The 21,859-nt window shown below is 43.1% G+C and overlaps 1 protein-coding gene across 1 annotated transcript in view; it reads right to left on the bottom strand.

Moving 5' to 3' along the window:
* atp2b3b (ATPase plasma membrane Ca2+ transporting 3b) overlaps positions 1 to 21,859 on the bottom strand; it is a 143,196-nt gene that overhangs the window by 17,472 nt on the left and 103,865 nt on the right. Inside the window, exons 9-20 of the mRNA XM_088931211.1 lie at positions 21,361 to 21,575; positions 18,542 to 18,784; positions 17,829 to 18,070; positions 15,775 to 16,009; positions 14,793 to 14,972; positions 13,542 to 13,629; positions 12,607 to 12,713; positions 11,177 to 11,368; positions 9,797 to 10,010; positions 8,133 to 8,344; positions 6,423 to 6,530; positions 5,628 to 5,810 (exon numbers count right to left, since the gene is read on the bottom strand). Of these exons, the coding sequence (XP_088787337.1) occupies positions 5,628 to 5,810; positions 6,423 to 6,530; positions 8,133 to 8,344; positions 9,797 to 10,010; positions 11,177 to 11,368; positions 12,607 to 12,713; positions 13,542 to 13,629; positions 14,793 to 14,972; positions 15,775 to 16,009; positions 17,829 to 18,070; positions 18,542 to 18,784; positions 21,361 to 21,575 (2,219 nt within the window). The remainder of the gene's footprint in view (positions 1 to 5,627; positions 5,811 to 6,422; positions 6,531 to 8,132; positions 8,345 to 9,796; positions 10,011 to 11,176; positions 11,369 to 12,606; positions 12,714 to 13,541; positions 13,630 to 14,792; positions 14,973 to 15,774; positions 16,010 to 17,828; positions 18,071 to 18,541; positions 18,785 to 21,360; positions 21,576 to 21,859) is intronic.

The raw sequence follows: 21,859 nt of genomic DNA, 5'->3' as shown, positions 1-21,859 counted from the left end.
AGCTCTGCAGGGCTTCCTGGGCTGGTGGGTGGGACTCCCTACTGTATGTTTATTCCTCAAGAGCAACATCCCAGCAGGTTGGCTGGTCTCTTTTAAATCAACAGCACAATACCACAGAAAGGGCTGGATTAGCGCAATTATGGCTTCCTTGAGCCAGTTTAACCCTCCTGCAGAGGACTAGGGCACCTACAGATTTAGGGAGACCTATACAGTTCTACCAGGATGTAGCTAAACCCACTGCTCCTGGTTTCCATGATACACCACTTTGTTTTGGTGTCTTTCTCAGACTGCTAGAGTAACTGGGTCTGCCTAATGCACTGAACCTCAATACATCAGTTTTCGGTTTTCCACATCTCAGCCCAGCTTAGTTTTGCCAGAAGTGCTCCCTGCCTGTGTCAGAAGTATTTTGTCTCTCCCTGGAGGTCTGGGAGCCCTTGGCCTTACAATGCCACCTTGCCTGCCACCTGCTAAAAATCAGTGTTCCTCCTCTCTGTGGAACATCCTGCTCTGCTGAAGCCATAGCTAAACATCAGTGAAAAGCCAAGAGCTTGATGCAGGCGGCAGGGTTAATGGTGCTGAGGACGCTATCGTGAAGAATGCACTGCATATACTGCACTTGGGATAAACCAAGGACTTCAGTCTCCAAAGCAATGCATTTCAGACTTTCAAGAAGCACCCAGAGAACCAAAGCAAAGCTTAGTAGTATCACAAGATATTGTGTTTATAAAGCAAAGAGGTGTTTAAAATGACAAGACCAAGGGATTTTATCAAGGCCTGAGATACTATACAGTATATACTACACATACTTTGTAGTTCTGAGTTGGAGAAACAAGTACTTTACCAGCTTTCATGCACAACAATTTCATGCTGTTTTAGGGTTCTGGAGGATGTCAGTTGCTGCTTAGTGCTGTGATGTTAATTCAGCCCCAGTTCGCTAACTCCCCAAGAGACAGCTTGTCACAGGGATTATTACAACTCAAGTGGGCCAAAAGAGTTTCTAGGCCCCACAGATTTCTTACCTGTTTGTATTGTGAACAGACAGAACGAACCAAAGAGCAAATCAGAGGACAACCTGATGTGACAATGCAACTTATTGAGTTAGACTGTGTTGCAAAAAGTTTGCATTACATGTGAACTGTAGTGATGTTTTTAGCAAGACTACTTTGATAGTATTCTCTACAAACTAAGGATAACAGAACCTTAAACAGGTACAATTGGTTCGATCACTTTTTTGCAGGTTTTCTTTTTTTGGTCAGGTTTACAGGCTTTGATGAAAATACCTCACATTATTTAACTTGTGACGATCACAAGAATGTTGGAGATGTTCTTTTCCAGAGTGTCCTTTTTTAATATTTCCTTAGTCAAAGATGCTTGAGGAATTCTCACCCATACAGTACAGTTTGGGTTACTGGAACTGAGGAAGGAACTGCGATGGCCCACTGTGAGTTTTTCCCGGTGGTCAAAGCCACATGTTATCAAAGGTTAAGGTCAAAGGTCAAGGGTCAGGGGAAGAGGGGTATATTGTATAGGACAAGGCAGACATCAACCACAAATCACCATAGACTTAGTACTGTGCAACAAGCCTTTGGGTACTTCTGTTTTCCTTTTCACTGAGGAATGAAGTGGAAAGTCACGTTATAAACCATCACCAAGAGCTGTCTGGTTCCCTGAGAGTTAGCTACAGACACATGTCTTAGTGCAGTGCACAACTGCAGTCACACACCTACTGCGGGTTCCAAAAGCTTGCTCCCTCGATGCCAAGGACACATGTCCTGTGCTGCCCAAGACTTTCGTACTCAGCAAGATTAACAGTAAAGATGGGCTTTGTGAGGAGGCATGAAGAGCACTTTGTGAGTTAAAAAGGGATTAAAGAAGTAAAGAATCCTTCCAAACAATCTCCCCCTCTTTACTGGAGAACTACGGTACACTTTCTGATCTCATGCTTCGTCTTGTCTTCTGTGTTCTATTTCCCGTCTGCTCAAATACTGTTCTAAGAGGACCACAAATCTTGTACCAAAGAAGCAAACTTGAAGGTGATAAAAAAGAAACAAGAAGAATGTTGATTTGAAGGAACATGTTAGCAAGTCATGATCTGCAGACCTTGTATCGATTAAGACATGGAAATGAGATTCTCACTCTGAGCAGGTTCGATGAGCTGCAGGCTCCTGTATATAAGCCAACACCAGGAGTTAAGGCATGTCAAGCTTGTTGTACAGCCAAAATAATTTAAAGAATTTATTCTACTTCAGATATTTTCTTTGTGTTAAACAGCATAGTTTTAACAGGCTTGTGTGCTTTTTTTCAGATTCAGGACTGTCAAAGGTAACTAAGCCACTAATAATTAAACCATTGCCTCCATTTTAAAACTGACAAAATGCATGCAGTGATCGTCCTCATAAGCAATCATTACCAGCAACTGTTAATAAAAGCACTTAAGTCCTTAATTGACATGGTAATGGAGCTCCTGTCAGTTCAAAGAAACCAGTTTACCTTGAAAAGGAAAATACTAAGGTACCTTGCAGTTTATCAAGAGGTGGGTAATAATATCGAGAAAGGCTCAATCAGTAAGAGTGCTTGCTCAGAACACGTTAAACACCAACTAGAAGAGACACTTTCAGAGCTGAAGTTTGGTAGGTCTTAGCTTGCTAGGGCTCTCTTGTCTTTTGTTGTAACAGTGTCTCATGGGAGATGCCAGGCACCTACAAGCCTGCAGTGACATCAGTGAGAGATTCATCACTCCTCCCCTCAGTCTCCAGTAGGGTACTGTGCAGCTTGCTGCATGCCAAATGGCAAATGGCTCTGCCAGTTGGGTGTGTTGGAGGAGAACATCCACACACATCCTCTCTCCTCCTATATAGTACAGGGCTCACAGCTGTAAAGCCAATTCTCAGATCTTTGCCAATTTGTGTGGCAAAATAATGAATCCCAAATTTCAAACAAGAATATATAATATAAAATCCTACATATTCCTTGAACTGGCCTTAACCCTTGCCTGGGTAATTGTGGCTTTTTCTTGAAATTCTGTGAAGTGGTTTCTCCAGCAGGGGGAGACAGCTGGCCAATTATGTTGATTGCACAGTTGAGGTAGATCAGTTACTGTGTTTTTTGGTGGCCTCCAGGTCAATTCCTAGACAAGTAGTTGGAAATCAGAGAATGCAGAAATTGTAAGAATGCAACACAGTAAGACCATGACATTCTTGGGAAAGGTATTTGGTTACAATGGGATAATATTCCCAAAATGCCACTGCTGTTTGAAATTACTTGATGATGATACTTTTGTGGGTGGCACAGTGGAGCAGTGGCAGTAGCTTCACAGAGTTGGGGCCCTTGGTTTGATTCCATACCTGGGGTGCTATCTGTGTGGAGCTTCTGTGCTCTCCCCGTGTTCAAGTGGGTTTCCTTTGGGTGCTCCGGTTTCCTCCCACAGTCCAAAAACATACTTGTTGGTTAACTAGCTTTTGTGAAAATTGGCCCCAGACATGTGTGTGTTTGTGTGTCTGCCCTGCGATAGACTGGTGTCCCACCCAGGGTGTACCCTGCCTTGCCCTTGTTGCTTGCCACAATAGGCTCCGGCACCCCCGCGACCCTGAATTGAAGTAGAAGTAGTTAGAAGATGGATGGATGGATGATCTGAAACAGGATTTTGGTTCAAGATTTCATCTTTCATGCTTTTCAAACTCTTGATTCTGAAGGCTACAACTACAGGCCAAAAAAATCCCTGTTTTTCCACAGATCTTCATTTAAAAAAAGGACAGTTTCCATAGCAGAAATTCTAGCTTCAGAAATGTGGGGATCATGTCAATGTGCCCTCTGAAGTGAGTCCTCTAATCCCAAAACTGTCAAGGGCAAGTTTTGGAACACGCAGTATAAAATGCATTGTAAGAGCACAGATACAGCAAAAATGGAAAAATACAGAACGATATTTGGCAGAAGAAAGGGAAAAAATATCAGGCATGCTAGTTGCACTTGACTCAAAAACAAAAATACTGTTCTTGTTGGAACTTCATTGAAAGAAACTCTCAGTTAGATGGAAACAGTAATAATAATAATAATAATAATAATAATAAACCACTTGTACTTTGATTGCACTTTGAACCTTAGCAGCGTCACAATCATCCTGCCTTTAATTCATGGTTTCCATGGAAACAGGTGAATGTAACAGGGGGCTTAGTTTCAGATCAGGGGACTACATATTCCTGTTCTTTCTAATATGACTTCTGCTGCTGCTGTTTGTGGTCTTAAACCTATATGGAGCTCAGGCACATCAAAACAAGCTGCAGTGTGCTTTGGTGCGCTACATAGGCCTTGTCTCTGCTGCCCATTCTCATGGACCAGCCCTCTGCCTGGCCGTCATCAACACATAAATCCTGCGACCTCCAACGGCCCTAGCAGCAGCAGCACTGCCCTCGCTTGAACTACTGCGTCTGCTCATCCTGGCCTGCTGAGCACTGCAGGCTCAGAGCTCCAGAGGTAGCGTTTAACCAGTGGTCGATTTCCCTTTCCGCAAGCTCGCCAGCCCTTGCAAACAGCTCTGCAAAAACAAGGCCACGTCTGCATCCACTGAGGAAGTAGATGGCAGAAAAAAGTCACCGAGAGCAGGCATCTGGAACTCACTCCACAGGAAGGAAGGTGACAGATCGACAGAACGGACTGTAGTTCTGACAGCCTTGACATTCTAGAACTTTAAACAGGGACTTATAAAGGGCTCCTCGGAGAATGGAACTATATTTTTTTGTTTTGGAAACCAGTAAACCATCATATGTTGTCTATCCTGACAACTGGAAGCGACCAAATATTGGAACATTCACAGATTGAAAGCCTACCCTCTGCTCTGAAAGCTAAAGTTTTAACACTTTGCTTTGAGTAAAAATAAACATCCCAAGTGGATTTACCAATCCAGGTTTTTAACTGATAATTTCCACAGGCATCCTTTCCCAGGTAAGACGGCAGTGGGCAGGGCTGCGGTTCAGATTTACAGTAATTTGAATAAACTGCAAATAAGACGATTTTTTTTACGTCAAGACTACATTAAGAACTAATATTTTGTTAATCTGGAAAATCATCATCATTAGCCATAAAGGAACAGGTAAAGGTTAATTACACACTGAGAAGCAGAAAGAAGTAACACAATGTTTTGGCTGTTGAGCCTTCGTGAGGTGTGAAGGAGAGAGGGGAAAGTAGCAGGGATATACTCTAAAGCACACGAGATCAAAGGTGAGAGTTAATTTGAATGGGCACACATTCTCACTCTGTCCTCTGTTCTCCTGTTATTATAATGTTGGGCTTCTCCCCTTCATTTTGTAATTCATCTTTACTTGTTCCTTTGCAGCCAAAGCACTTTAACCCACTCCCACTTGGAACCAAATCAGCCCTCAATTACAACTATGTTCTGTATGTACTGTAGTGTTGGAGATGCATTCCACAACTGAAGCTGTGGCAGAATCAGTAACCCCACATGTGGCCGTCATTTTGGAACATCCAGCTCTTTGTTACTGTTTAGCAGGAGCGTCTGCGCGGTCCTGCAGGCAGGTAGGGCGCTGCTCTTGGCTGAGGTCAGGCGGAGAGAGACATGGGGGGCGGGTGGGGGGGAGGCTGGCAGGGAGCTGGCACCGAGCGGGTGGGCGTACCTGAGTCTGAATGCGGTTGAGCCCACGGAACCACAGGATCTGCCCGCGTCGCAGCTCCCTCTCCGCGTGATCGATCTCTTCCTCGTCCTCCGCAAGCTCCTCGTCTGTTATCTCGTCCTTGCCCGGCCCGTGGCCGGCCTCCTTCAGGCATTTGAGATGACTGGTTGGCACCGTGGCAATAACCTTGAAGGAAGACAGATGGGCAAGCCATGACTGAAGTGCAGAGCCCCGTTCCTGCGGGTTTCAGAAAGCACTCGATGGGCTAACAAGCGGTTGACTGCTGGAGACCTCACTCAATCCGGGCAGGAGGTTACCATTTGTGACTGACTCTCCTACAGGCTGCTTTGGCATAACCCTTTCCCTAATCTTTCACAGTTCATTCGGATAAAAGCTTGTGGTGTCTGAATTTGCGATACATATACATTCAAGTGCAATGTCATATTTAAATGAATCTCTTATTAAGACGGGCTTTTCCAAAGACATCCTCCCGCCAGAAAAAGCTTAAAACCCCCCACTGGAAAACAAACATAAATTAAGCAGGATGAGAATAAAAAGAGCCTTTTAGGGTGCTTTAGTTTTTTTCCCCCGCTTTGTGTCAAATCCATTTCGCCATTCATAACTTCAAATTAGTGCGTTTTTAGCAGAAATGAGAACTGCACAGGATTAGAAACATGTTCACAGGTAGTTCATACATATACGTTGGTAAGGAAATCCATGCAATTCAGAGCAAAGAGAAGGTGGGAGGGTGATGGTGGTGTACAGATATTTGCCAGAGCTGGCGCCCTCTGTACCCACCTGTCCCCAGAGCAGTTCTCCCACGCCCACAAACAGGCACCACAGCCACTGCTCCACATTGAGAGGGGCGCAGCTGAATGGTTTGCCCCCGAACTGGATGATCACAATCTGGGGAAAGACAAGACACACAGGACACACAGAGGGATCACCGAAACAGCATCAGTGTTTTCCTTACTTGTTAATTCTTTCCAGTTGCTTTGTTTGATAGCGGAGCTTTTGGGGGCAGACCGTATTTTATTTCCTTCAGCACAGGATGTCATTAATACAAACTAATGGGAAACCACTACATTTTCCCACAAGTTGTTTTCAATTCCTCTGTTACATTCTGCAAATTTGAAATAGTCAATTACTATTTGAGAAAATTCCCAATGTAAAAGTGAAATCAAGAAAGTACACACACTGCAAACCATAATGCCACCTGAAGCATTTTGTACCGAGAGCCTAGCACTCATCTGGCTAACAGAAATCTGACAGCTTTCACTGATGACATCACAAGCAGCTGCCCATCACACAGGGCTCTCTACTGTACAATAAGGGACGACTCTCCCAGCTTACGGGTGTGCTCAATTCAGGGGGTACATGGCTTATTATGCATTGTAGCTCCTGGGTTGCTCTTGACCACTGTGAGTTACTGGGTGAGTCTGGATTTGAATCAGCAATTTCCAGGCTATAAGCCAACCTCTCCAGGCAGATGCGCTTTCACCAGGAGATCCAGAGTTGCTAAAGTTTGCGTGCTTTAGTTCTGGTTGTGTGCCATCTCTTTGGCTGTAGAGTATTTTGGCTTTCACGATGCTTTGCTGTGCTAACAAAGTGTTTCAAGTAGCTTCTGGCTCCTCAAAGCAAAGCGTCATGTTATAAAAGGAAGCACATCAGCTGGGCACCATAATGCAATAATGATTAAGGGAAACACGGCCCAATGCATCACTAATTTGCTTCCCCGTGCAGTACACTAATCAGTTTTGAGAAGTGCACGTACAAATTAGATAATAAAAAACCACAAGGAGTCACTGAGAGCAAACACAATGTAACAGGACAACTAAACACAGTAAGGAATATTATTGTCATCATGAGTGTAATATTCCTCATTTATAATGAGAAAATATAAGAATATAAGAAATGATAAATATTAGAACTGGCTCTTTCCTGTAATCCACCTATTGTTACCCATGGTACATCGAGATTCATAATTAACAGATACAGTGGTTTGAGTCACTGCAGGTCTCACAAGCTGTAGTCTAGGGGTGGCCAACCCTGATCCAGTAGAGCCACAGTCCAGCAAGACTAAGAACAGGTTTTGAATAAATCAGCAAGTTGACTGTTTCAGTGAAGTCAGGAATGGCCTGCTAAGACCTTTGAATGCTGTACAATGATTGGTATTTTCAATTCAACAGATCTCTTAATTTCTTGGATACCTGCTTTGATCAAAACAAAGTGTTTTAAGGGTTTAGAACTTGACTGATTGAATGATTGAGCTGGGATTCTACATTGTGCCTCTCCAGGACCGTGGTTAAATGGTCCAGACATGAAGAACTCTTGGTTTCCAGACAAAAGCCTACATAGGAAATGGTTCAAAGAGCTCGAAATGGAAATCTGTGTTCCATCTTTGAACATCCACACATACAGCAGTCCACAGTCTTGGGGAAGTTTACACTAGAGCCATCAAAAACATGGGACTCGTATATCAAACCAATATAGACAGGCAGAGCTCACCTGTACCCCAAATGTGCCCAGAACAATGCTGCAAAAGATAGGGTTGCCAAAGATGCCATCAAACACATTCCTCTCGCCATGGATCTTGCGGGCATTGATCTCGTTGAAGAGCTGCATCAGCACAAACGTGTTGAAGATGATGGTGTAGTGCTCCGAGGGGGGGGAATGGAGGGGCGCGTTGCGGCCGCTGTCAATGTCAAAGATCTTCTCTCCTGAGATGAGAAATAAACCACAAGCACACAACAGGTAGGCTCGGTGGAGTGTTTGTTTACTGGAAATGACCTGTTTCGCCAATGAAACCCAACATGAGTGCTCTCCCCACAACTAGTGAAAGTGAACATTCAACCTCATTATACCTTTGGTCACCTCTGGCCTTTGGATCTTTGTCTCCTCTGTTTACTGTAGCAGGAATATACTGTACTTAAAAGTGGAAATGAAACAAACACCTGATATTGAGTGTGATCATACCTGAAATAGCTGAGCACAAGTGAAAAGTCATAAAGACACTCAAAGAAAATCAACCAGATGCAGGCAAAAAAAAGAAAAAAAGCATGTTGCACGGCATAGTGACACTTCTTCCTATGCCAGACTTCTCCTATGCAATAGGCAGGCAGTGTTATTTTTTTAACTGCAATAAAAACATACAGTATGCACACAATCCAATAGAAACACCAATGACACTGAAAAACAGAGTTATTGTTAAGCATCTGAACTCAGCCCGTCCTAATCTGTACCAAAGTGCAGTCTGTTTTTAAGTCAGGTTGTTTGGCACGGCCTACAGTAAAAGCCATGCTTGCGTGTCCTCTCGCCAGGTAGGAATGAACTGTGACACTGCTTGGGTTCAGTTACACCTCAGTGTCATGTCTATATAGCCATACAGTATGTGCCTAAAAGAGCTGCGTAGGTACATGTACTGTATGTGCAGAATAAGACAGGAAAAAGAAGTGAGTAGGGAGGCGATAAACACATAATTAATTTTTGAAACTCTAAAGAAATGTCTTGGCAACGTTTGTTCTTATAGTGTACTGTACATGTAGCAGAAATGAAAGAAATGATCCATTCCAAGTAAAGAATAAATGGAAACATGCAACAATGCCTTTTATCTAGGCATAGAGTAATGTAAAATGGCGAGGTTACACAGAAATACAGTACAAAAATGTTTAAAATCTAGTTTAGATCTATCATAGAGCAACATCCAGGACTTTACTGTAAAGGATTGTACATAGTATGAGATAGGAGTTAATACGTTTTCATGTTAGTGAGGTAAGGCATTGATAAAAATAAACAGAATCATTAGCTGTGGCTTAGGAGTAAAAGGGCCACATGCTTGCTTCACTGTTGCTCTTCAGTGGTGCTACACAGTGCAAGACCCAGATCCACTTGGGAAAAGGAAATCTGAACCTTGCCCATACAGGCCACTTGGCCATGTCTGAGACGCAGCAGGGAAAAGCAGGTGGAAAATGATTCCACAGAAACCAGACCATCCTGTGAATCAAACCCCAGCTGCCTAAAGGCACACAATCTGTCACTGATGAAGCAGCTCATTGGAAAGACACACTAAGCCGCCCTATGAGAACCTGCTCACTCTGTCCTTTCTGGGACGTGTCTGAGGTTCCATGCATTGGTGTCAGTGTGGACCAAGACTCCGCCTGTCTCCTACGTACCCACAAAGAGCAAGGTGAAGATAATGGTGAGCTGGTAGACCCCGTGCCCCAGGATGTTCTTCATCATGGTGCGGGAGATCAGGGGCTTGTTGCGGCCGTAGGGCTTGCGCAGGAGAAGGGCTTCTGTGGGCGGTTCGGTGGCCAGGGCCAGAGAGGCAAAGGTGTCCATGATCAGGTTGACCCACAGCATCTGGACAGCTTTCAGCGGAGAGTCCTGGCAGAGACAGGAGTTCGGAACCAGAGTCTTTCTAAAGTCCCTTCAAGCAAGACCTGACGAAAGCTCCCTCCCATTTTGGGCTCGCACTGGTCTCAGGACGACTTGTGCGAAGCTGCTATACTGAGGCCTCTTACATCAATCTTCTTGATTTTTAAATACTTTTCTATGCCTACCAATTAGGTGGGAGGGGTGTCCATTATTTATGAATGTCTGTCATAAATGATGTTTTTTCAGCCCAAAAGCACGCTCTTTCAGTTTAAGGGAAAAACATATAACCTATAAACATGCTTTTTGGATCTTTTGACTTATTTTTTAAACAATTGCTATAAACACAGTCAGTAAAAATTGTTCCTGTATCTTTTTATGTCATAAATATACAACCTCATTATTTGATGTGTCATAAATACACTGTAAAAAATTTGCTACAAACACAAACAACACCCATCAGAAGCAATTGACCGACTCCTATAGGCCACAGCTGGTATTCCTGATTTTTAAACCAGTATTTATTTTTACTTTGTTTTTGTAATTGTGAATTTCTCTGTTATTCTGTATTTCTGATTTTACTGTAATAATAATAATCATCATCATCGTCGTCGTTGTCCAGAATTACGAAATGGGACTGATCACACTGCTGTTTCAAAAGCAAATGTGTAATGCTCACTCTGTCCACCAGAGTGTACAATGGCTCAATCCCACATAATTTCTGGCATGACTGGATTTTGCCTTACCTGAAGACTACAGGAGTTTGTTGATGTCAGATGCACGAGTGCTGTAAATACTGAGCTCAATTTCCCCTGGACTTTCTAAGCCTCTCCCAGGTATTTCAGAGTGTCACTAGGAGACAGGTACTGTGTGTTTACTGTACCTGTATGATACACTCTCTGTAGCCTCAGGTGTATCTGTGGGATAAAGTGTGTGAATTTCACTGTGTGTCTGGAAGAAAGTTAATGTGTATTTACCATAGCTCTCTGATACACTTTCTGTAGTCTCGGGTTGATTTGTATGATAAAGTGTATTTAAGTGTGTACCTGGGAGACAGGTACTGTGCATATACTGTACCTGTGTGACACACTCTGTATAGCCTCAGGTGTATCTGTGTGATAACATCAGTGTATTTCAGTGTGTACCTCCTGGGAAACAGGTACTGTGCGTATACTCACCTGTGTGATGCAGGCTCCAGTGAAGGCCACAATGACAGCGACCACATTGACTGTGAGCTGGAACTGCAGGAATTTGGAGATGCTGTCATAGACATTACGGCCCCACATCACTGCCTTTACGATGCTGGAGAAGTTGTCATCGGTCAGGATGATATCAGAGGCCTCCTTGGCCACATCTGTGCCAGCAATGCCCTTGGAAACAAAAGGGACAATTGATTAGCAAGGCCTCAGTTTTTGATCCCTTCCACTCACACTGATATTGAAACACAAATGTGTTACCTGTCTCACCCGTGCCGGGTGCAGCTTGTGTCCTGCCATTGCTAGTGTCAACCAGCATATTCACACACTAATGCAGCCGGCCACAAACCTCAGACGACCTAGGTCTGGGCGCCTATCTATCAGGCCTAAACATCTTTCAATCAGGCAGCCAATCCACTGGCCAATCATCCCATTAAGCAGGATTTTTAAGGCAGGATTCTTCCCTTCATTGGTGCGCCGACACTGTCATCATTTTCTATTGTGTAAGCCTCAGCTGACGCGTTACCGTCTCGCAGTAACCTTTCTGCTAGTCTGAGACTTCCATTTGATTATATAAGGCAGATTTTCTGCATTTATTTTTTCTGAGTCACGCCTAACTTCTTACCTCTATCAGTTTCCTTGCCTACTCTTAGCTATCACCCCTACCTTACTCGCTACTGCTCATCTCTGCAGGATCTCCTCTGAGACCCGTGCTTGAGTCCTGTCCTGTCTCTCGCTGCAGGGTTGTATTCGGTGCCTGCACAGTAACCATCTTAATGGCTTCCAAAGCTCTTAGTTCCAGTTCTACTGTCGAATCCCTCTTTTCTAACTGTAGGTTATTTTCCAAAACTACTAACAGCAAAACCTACAGCAAGGGAGTTAAATATTTCTGATATTTTTTCTTTTGTCACACCCTCTATAACTTACTTCTTATCAGTGTTTTCCCTTCATAATTTTACCAATCTATGCAGGGAAATGGGAAGAAAATTGTGCTTGGGAGCAAAAAACGCTTTAGACTCCCCCCTACACATGAAGCAACGTTTGAATGTACTCCCCCACTCGAGGTCTGAATCAGGGCTGCTCAGCATGCAAAGCTGTCAGTACAGCCCACTGTAGTACTGGCATAGAACCAGCTTGTTGACTGTTACACTCATCCTGCTATTCATTAAGGACATAATTAAGGAGCTGACTGTAGCCCTTGTTTAGATAAATCTATAGAAAATGAACCATAAGAGGGTTAAAATAAAACATTATTGTTTTTTTATATATATAGACACACACATATATTGTTCTATTTATAACAAAAGTTCTATTAAGGGGACCTGGTGAAATGAGACTTACCTGCTGTACCACTGTTACAGTATGTGGCGTACACATACCTGTGGATAGGTGAGCAGTGTGCCGGTACCTACCATAGCAAAGCCAACGTCTGCCTTCTTCAGAGCTGGCCCGTCATTGGTCCCATCGCCAGTCACTGCCACAACCTGACGCTGCTCCACAATGGTACTGTCAATGATGCCTGAGAGGCGGGCACATCGTTAACGATAACCGAGCGCTTAATTATCCCTAAGGCAGCCGAGTGCTAGTCTTTAAATACAAGATATACTGTGAAAGAGCTGTCATTAGTCTACACCAGGAATGGGTAAGTACAGCCCTTTAGGGATCCATTGTTAGCTGATTCACATTCCACCTCTGATCTTAATTTCTTAAAAAATAATTATTAGGATAAGGAGTCAGGTAAAGATACGGTGCTTGGAATACGGTGCAGGAACCTGTCCAGAGGAGAGCAACCAGGTGTATTCCAGTGTTTAAGGGAATGCCCTACACTGACATCATCAGAACAGGTTACAAGGGGACCTGATACAGATATCAAAATCCTCAGAAGCTAATTTCCTCAGCATGGACCGTGAAACACAGATTAGAAGACGGATGTGGAGGAACATTTAAAACTGAGAACGGGATGTATTTCCCTAAGAGTGGAGGGAGTAAGCTGCCTAGCCATGTCATTGAAGCTGATACCCTAACCACGTTGACCCTTCTGCACTGACACAGTGTTACCTCACCAGTCTTCCTTCCACAACAATTTCTGCAAACAAATGCAACCAATTGTGACCTATAGTTACCCAGGGAAAACTCTTTTTTAAACTGCGATTGCAACAAAACAGGGGTTGAAAGAGCAGTCGACACACCCATCTGCTCAATAGGAAAATGCATCTTATTACCTCTCAATAGAAAATGCTTCATATTACCTGCTTAATGGAAAAATTCTTAAAATCACATCAACACTGTGTTGCAATGGTTTTCAAAACCTCTTTAAGGGATGGATGAGCTGTGCTGCTTGCCTTACCTTTAACCAGGGTGTGCTTGTCCGTCGGAGAAGATCGAGCCAAAACTCGCAGCTTCGGCCAAATCTTATCAATCCGCTCCTGTTCAATCTGATGGGGTGGGAGTGGGGGGTACAAGATAATTAGAATAGCCCTCATATAAATAGGGACATTACCAATCACGGCTTCCTAATAATCCCCATCTATGAAATTGGCTTTATTACTCCGTTTTCCTCCCCACTTAATAGTGGATGTGTGGTGAGCGTTCTAGCGCACTATGGCTGCCGTCGCATCATCCAAGTGGATGCTGCACATTGCTGGTGCAATTAATTAACATTACCTGTAAAGCGCTTTGAGTAGAGTGTCCAGAAAAGTGCTATACAAGTGTAAGAAATTATTAATATTAATTATTATTATTATTCCAAAATGTACCACCAAATGAGGAGAGAACATTTTTAGTCTAGGGATTCTACAATAAAGAAAATCATAAATAATTTCATAATGGTTAATAATAAGGTTCAGATGAGCCAGCAACTGGCTTCCAAGACTGGTCAGAACAATGTACTTTTGGGAACAAGCTTTGAGGAAGAGGAAAGCGATGGCAATGTTCTTTACTCTGTATGTTTTCCTCTTCTTTCTCACTGTATGTAAGAACCCAGGAGGACTGAAATCCAATGGCGAGTTAATCAAATACACACTTAATTGGTCTTTATAAGATCTAAACATATGGAATACTAATAGGTAATTGGGAAGGTTATCACAATGGAAACAAAATACCAGGAGATGTCAGAAGACAGACTTTGGAAAGGAACAATTTGTCAAACCAATCTGATAGATTTCCAGAACAAGCAACAGTAGTAGCTATATTATATACCAAGATACATTTACATCTCCAGAAGGCTTTCAGCTAAAATTCCACATAGAATATACATTCTCAAATTAAAAATGTCATGGTTATCCAAGGTGTCACATGAATGGAAATCTGGCTAATGGGCTGAAAGTCCGATGACGTATTTCAGAAATATTGATACGATACGACAAGTAAGGGAATTTCCATATTCAAGCCACATCAGCTCATCTGGCCAGATCCTAGCCTGGTTTCTGTGGCATTAAGTAGACAAGTGAGCATATGACTCCCCCTCCTTCAGGACAGGACCTCCACTAGACGCTGGAGGTGACCCGCACAGACAAGAGGAAGCTGTAGCCCAAGAACGGCCGAGAATGCACACCCCCTGAGCCCCGCAACTACTGTAAGTCCCATCCCCAGATCTCACCTCTCCCTTTTCATTTCTGATTCGCCGGTTAAACTCCTTGCCCTCTAGACAAAGGAAGTCCTCGCCAGCCTGGATGATGCCACACTTGGCAGCGATGGCGCGAGCAGTGTTGATGTTGTCGCCAGTCACCATCCGCACCGTGATGCCCGCGCGCTGGCACTTCCTAATGGCCTCTGGTACCTGCCAACAAGAACACGGACCAAGAGCTGGGTTTTGATCTGTAGCGGGGAAGCAAACCCTTCACCTTTATTCACGGTAGCTGTTGTCAAGGCACCTTTCTCAAACTCCATTCAGAGTAATGACTACCCAGCGAACTACCTTCAAAACCTGAAGGGTTTACAATGAGCTGGAGCTATGGTAGCACTTTAAGCTACATATACAGTAACTACATTACTTGTTCACCTCAATTCCTTCATTATTACTTATGGTATGTAAGGGAATGAGACCCATATTTAGTATCTTCCAGCTTCTCTGAAACTGAGCTCTGACCTCCTCTTGCCAAAATTTTGACACCCAAGAATGCTTGTTTCTGATCTGTCAGGATCTCATAGTGCTCCTTCATTTTTTCTCCAGTTCGCACATTTTTACCACATAGGACCACATAATTTAACCCATCATCTCCTGCTCCACTCCTCCTCCACCTCCTATAGCTTCTCCCTTTATTTCTGCCCCTCACAGCTTTTAGTTTTTGGTTCTTGAGTCATAATATTGATTATTAACTCATATAGTCAATTTCTTACCTTCTCGTTCTGTTTACTCATTATTTTCTTTCAGTGATTATAGATGTGGTGACCAAACAAAAAGAAAATCCAGGGTACCTCGCATTGCAATTAGCACGTTTTTGCTTGCTTGATTTAATCTGACAGTTTAAAAAGGGATTAAAATAGAAGATATCCAGAAATCCCTTTGAGGCTGTCTGGACTGCTTCTATCGAACGGTTACCACTCACAACTAAAACCGCTGACAGGTTTGGCTCATGTACCTCTGGCCGGACAGGATCCTCTATGCCCACCACTGTGATGCAGGTCAGATCGGTGACTATCTCATTTTCATTGTCCCACTCAGGCTCAGGGGAAGCAGGGAAGTTGCGGTAGGCGATGCAGATAGTGCGCAGGCCATCGCAAGCCATGGGTTCGATCACTTTCTTCACCATTTCGTCACGGTCACGTGGCCGGAAGTTTCGAACCTCCCCGTTGCTGTTCAGGATGCTGGAACACCTATGCAGAAGACAGGGAAAACAGGAGGGGGGGGGAATCCCTTAATCCTTTGCAGCCCCGTGTTTGACTGGGTTCGTGGTTTGGACATAGTGATATTCCAGTTTTCCAATTTTGGATCTGCATGGACATCATCCAAGGACCTGTCATGACCTGAAAGCAGTATCTGATTGAATATGGAGGCTCTGGCTTTAAGATGTTTTCTCTTAACTCCCACCTTTAGAAATAAAGTTGGGGCCTACCTATGATTTTTAGATATTTTATAGCTCCCAAGCCAGGTCCTGGAGAACCAGCTGGTTTTCATTCCAGTTGAGCTTAATCACGTAATTAAAGTCTTCAATGAACTGATAGCTTTTTTTCTACTCAAAGGTTTGGAATTTTATTTTGCTTCTGAAATGCAATAAATTGAAAAATGAACTCCAGCATGTTTAAGACTTTGTCAAAATGAGCCTGGTCTTTTCCGGCCGATATATCACTCTTCCATCACTGCCAAGCTGGAGTAGTGGAGGCAGACAGTTAAACTGGTGGAGAGCCAAATTTTTTTATATTTCTCCAGTATCTATAATACAAAAGTAAACTCTTGTGATGCCACCAGGGGCTCTGTGGTTGATGGACAGTATTATATGAAGTGTGTCCTAGACTTCACGGATCTTTTCGACTACGCCAAGATGGCAAAACGGGAGATCCATGACACAGAACTCCCAGAAGACGATGCACTCTGAGTAAAGCACAAGTTTGCTATCTTTCTCAATATAAGTAGAGACCAGAGAGGGATGTTGTTCTGACCTGCAACCTAGAAAACAAAAAAGACTGCAACTGCTTCACTGACGCTGGCAGCTTGTGAGTACAAACTAAAAAGCTGTTCTAATTAACCTAGAGCTATGTGCACCATGGCACTAGGGCTGAGCTAAACACAAACTGTTTTAAGAAAATACAACTAGAAAAAAGAATAGCCTAATTTAATACATTGAAATTAGCGGATTAAAAGAAGAGAGGCACAGCCACTTGCTGCTACTAAGAGAGACAGGAAGAGAGACATTGCTGTAGAAAAAAGGAATTACTCTGAGTTTGTAAATTGCTTACATCTTTTATTTTATGGAGTTTTTAAGGGATATCAAGAGCAAAGACCAGAAAGACAAAGTAAAACCAAATAAAAAAATTTCTGTTAAAAGGAGATTTTTCTTTTTCCCACAGGGGCAGCTTCACTATCCTTCTGTATTGAAATTAGTCATTATAGCAATACTTCTAGAAGCTGTCTTTTTGTTGATTAAACTTTATTCTTCATTTAATAAACTTTTATTTTGTGTTAATGGTCTGAAAGTCATGGGAGTGTCTATGTTTTGAAGGCCCTGCTTCTATTCCGTCCCACAGGTGTCCACATCCCCCTGCAGCATCACACACTAGAAAACTGTTTTTTTAATTATATAATGCCACTCCCAATACCCCAATGAAGCCCTCATATGTAAGAAATATACTGTATGTATAGAGGTTTTCTCCCAGAAATGCATTTCAGTTGGACCCATGCTAAAAATTACCTCAATTAGCACTGATTCCTACAAAGATATTTTCTTTGGGATGCATCCTCAGCTAAGCAATACATGGCTGTACAAAGTTGGAGATTAAGGTGCATGATGTCATCAGATCAGTGCTGAGATGCACTGCTGTATAGTAGCACTTGATACAAAAATCCAGCAAAGGTTTGGAGAGAACATGGGGTATTACAAATGTAAAGTGTGATATGTGAACCATGATATCTGTATAGAATTAAGTTTGATATGTATTTTTTTCTCCTAGGAGATCAAAAGTTTTTAAGATCTCTTACTTCTTCAGGAGGATCTCAGAGGCTCCCTTGCTGTAGAGCCGGAAGCTGCTGTCCGGCAAACGGACCACAGTGCTCATGGACTTGCGGACGGAATTGAAGGTATAGACCTTGTAGAGCTTGTCCTCTGGAATCTGCTCCCGCACTGCCTGGTAGTCTCTCTTCAGGTCCAGCACGAAGCCCAGCAGGGAGCACTCCGTCTTGTTCCCCACCTGCTTCGGGAGGCCACCCTCCTTGTCTGGAGGCTGGAGTGGAAAAGGAACGATTGTCAGTTTTCAGAGAGGGTTATTTAAGGTAAATGATGAAAGAAGGCAAAGAGTGGACTTGGCTCCAATCACATTTTTCATGGAGGATGTACTGTTGCTAAGTGAGTCTCAGCTCCTAGTCCTTCTCCTCCGGCAGTGAGAGAGGACTTGCACAGACACAAAGGGTGGGAGAGCGATGGAAAAACTGGAGTAGGGGAAGGATGGGAAGTTGGTGGGAGGAGTAGGATAAGTGAGAGTGCTGGCAAAGGATGGTAGGAGCCTAAGGTGCATCTTTGATTGTCATCTTTAGCAGTGCTCCCACACTTCCTGTTTCATGGAACAGTTTAACTTATCTGACTGACTTTCTGTTGGCTGTATGAGAATGTTTAAAGCTGGAACACACTGTGAGAGTGAAAACTAACTCTGCAATGTAACTGGAACTGTAGAAAAGGCAGACAAGAGCTCACTCACCATGATCTTCGAGGTGTAAGCGCTGTTGACTGCGATGGCACTGATCAGGAGCTCCATTGTTTTGGGGTTAATGGAGTGGGGCTCGGGGACTTCTTTGAAGTAATTGTCTCCAACATAAGTCTGTACCACTGTCATGCGGTTGGTGGTGAGGGTTCCAGTCTTGTCTGAGCAGATGGCCGTGGCATTGCCCATTGTTTCGCAGGCATCCAAGTGTCTCACCAGATTGTTGTCCTTCATCATTTTCTAGGAAAGACAAAACAGGGCTCTTAATTCTATTCTGGTGGCCTGTCTGGTGCAGTATTGCAATGACTGTGCATGTTTTATTAATAAAAGAGCATTGCAAAACCCCTAATCACTCTTTCCCCTGTTGTATCTATATAAGAAAGTAACAATCCTATTGCATAGCAGTTTGATTCACAGGAGATTTTGAAGTCCGGAGGCTCTTGCACCTATTTTGAATTGAATTGAGCACCTAATTTAGTGCAGGTGGATACCAGGACCTGCAGGTTGAAAAACAAAAATACAGATGAATGTACATAAATGGTGTAGGTGTGGTCGATCCTGTCCCTGGAGAGCCACAGTCCAGCAAGTTTTAGAGGCCACACTTCAGTTATTCATTTGAATGTCCTTGGACCAATTTCATTTTGATCCGGGACACACATGGTTTGTTCAATTAAATAATTCAGTAATCCTTAGAAATACAAACATTCATGACTTAATTAAACTAACTAAAGTTATCAAACTTGCACACACTCCAAGTCTTGACAAACATGCAACATCTTTAGCATTCTTTGACTTGACGAAGACTATTTGCTTTGTGAATTATGAGGCATTTCAATATTTCTGAGTGCACGGATCCATATCAGAATAGAACTCACTTGTGAAATGCAGCTGAGTTACCAAATAGACAGTAAATTATTTCACCACCAATGACAGCACTATGCTGATGATGTTACAGTATGTGCCTTGAAAGAAAAAACTCTCTAGGCACTTGTAATATCACAGAGACACATGAGAAGATGGAACTTAGTCTTAAGCATTCAGAAGACCAAAAATCTGCACCATCAAGTTCCATAACACTATTCCAGCACCACTGGTTATGATGAGTATTTGAGGATATTCTCACGCAGCATTTCTCACACTTTGGGAGTTGTCTTTCACAGAAGGCTAAAATTGATGAAAAAATCCAAAAGGTGCAGCCTGCAGATTTGAGGCCCACAGTGGTGCCCATAGTGCTGTCTGTGGACGTGGGTGTTTAAAGGATCGCAACATCAAACCTCAAACAACATCAAACATTTTCTGTATTACGTGGGAGGACAGAAGCACCAACATCAGTGTCTTATGCCAAGCAGGTTCCACAAGCATTGAGACTACCATCATCAAACATCAGTTCTGTTGGGCTGATCATGTTGTCTGGATGTCAGATTCCAGACTTGCAAAGGTTCTCTTCTCCCAGCTCAGCCAAGGCAATCAAAACACAGGGGGGCAGATGAAGCACTTCAAGGATTAAATTAAAGCAAGGAAGGGGTGTGAACAGCAAACATGCAGACACGCCATGTGAGTAACAGCTTCTAGGGGTTTATGGCCCTTGACTGAAACAGATGGAGAATTGATATGTCCAGAGTGAGGGATTAAAGCGAGAGTGTCAAAGACTGGGCATCATGACTGGATTGTGCACACAAACAGATATCTCCTGCTCAACCTGCTAAAGGGAGTGTGGCTCTTGTTTTGGCCTGAATGGTCACCTTCTGTATCATGGAAGATGATCGGTCATTAACTGAGAGGGACAGCCAATGAACAGCATCTGCTGGACTGTAGATCTATAAAACCAGGATTGGCTACTGCTGTACTAAGACTTCGGGATTGTTATCTGTTTTTCAGATAACAGAACCTCTATGTAAACAGGTACAATGATGTGAGATCAGTCTTGATTGAAGAGACTTTAACCCCTGAATTCAATAACAAAAGCACAATTCTCTTTCTTTTTGCTCTCTGTAGCCCCAAGTATCCTTAGAGATCTGAAAATCATGACTGCTGACTCCAGTCAGGATCAGACCGAGCCTGCAGTGAACCTTATTACAAAACACAATCCATTTATTTCTGACCTTGTATAACCCTGCTAAACACTCTATGAAACAAAAAGTTATACACACTAGGAGTGTCATTCAAAATGCAACATTCCTCCAGGATTTTCCTTTTTTGAACTCCAGCAGCACCCCCAGGACTTGACATGTAAAATTCCCTGCAGACATGTTCTGTTTTAAGATATAGTAAAATAAACACAACTGAATGTTTGAATCATCACAGTCTGAGGGAGTTTTCTTTCAACAGCTACTGCATATCATCCTGAACTCATCAAACCTTGGCAGCTGTGAAAAGTTGTTTCTGAGAAGACTTGTTTGTTATTAGGATGGTGCTGTGGCTGGTGACAGAAGTGGTTTTAGCTGAAAAGAAAGTGACACACTCTTACAATAAACTGAGCATTCCACAGCACTGTCCAGGATTGTGGTAGGCAATGTCTAATCAATAAGACTATAAATTGAGGATTTGATTGCTAATGGATATTAAAGACCACATGGTGCTGTTGAGGTTTATCTGCAAAGACCAATTCCTTTGCTAAAATTCCAGTCCAAGCTTCAATTCAGCTTAAACCTGGCATGTCTTTGACTCCTCCCAGTTTACCTGGTCAAGCAGTTCCTTATTTGTCAATATTGTACTGCTCACTAACCTACGGCCACAAAAGTGTTCTTGGAAATCAGGCATATGATCATCATCATCATCATAATCACCACAATCATCATCATCATCCCAAGGGTTACCTTGACAGAGTAGGCCAAAGAGATGGTGACAGCCAGTGGCAAGCCCTCTGGAACGGCCACCACCAACACAGTGACGCCGATGATGAAGAACTTCACAAAGTACTGCACATACACAGGGGTGCACTCTGTCAGCCAGGTCCGGCCTTCGATCACAAAGGTCTGGATCACGAAGTACAGCACCAGGATGATCACCGTGATCGCAGACATCACCAGGCCTGAAGAGAGAAGGAGGGGACAAGTGTTGCGACTTTTCTGACGTGTATAAAGGCAGGACACCTGTTGTGTGGCTCATTAGCAAGACATCTCTATGGCTTCTTGCACCCCTACATATATGAAGAGGGAGACGGAATAACACAGGAATCAGGTTATCTTCTCCCCCTTTTCTGCTTTAAATGTAGAATCAAAACATAATTGAATAACAGGATTCAAACTTGTTATTACAGAAGGCTTACAAAAGATTTCAATGTTCAAAAGGAGCACTAATTTTTTGGGGGTAAAA

The sequence above is a fragment of the Atractosteus spatula genome, chromosome 2, assembly GCF_055471065.1.
Source record: "Atractosteus spatula isolate fAtrSpa1 chromosome 2, fAtrSpa1.hap1, whole genome shotgun sequence".
NCBI classification, from domain to species: Eukaryota; Metazoa; Chordata; class Actinopteri; order Semionotiformes; family Lepisosteidae; genus Atractosteus; species Atractosteus spatula.
This window is presented reverse-complemented; position numbering and strand designations above follow the sequence as displayed.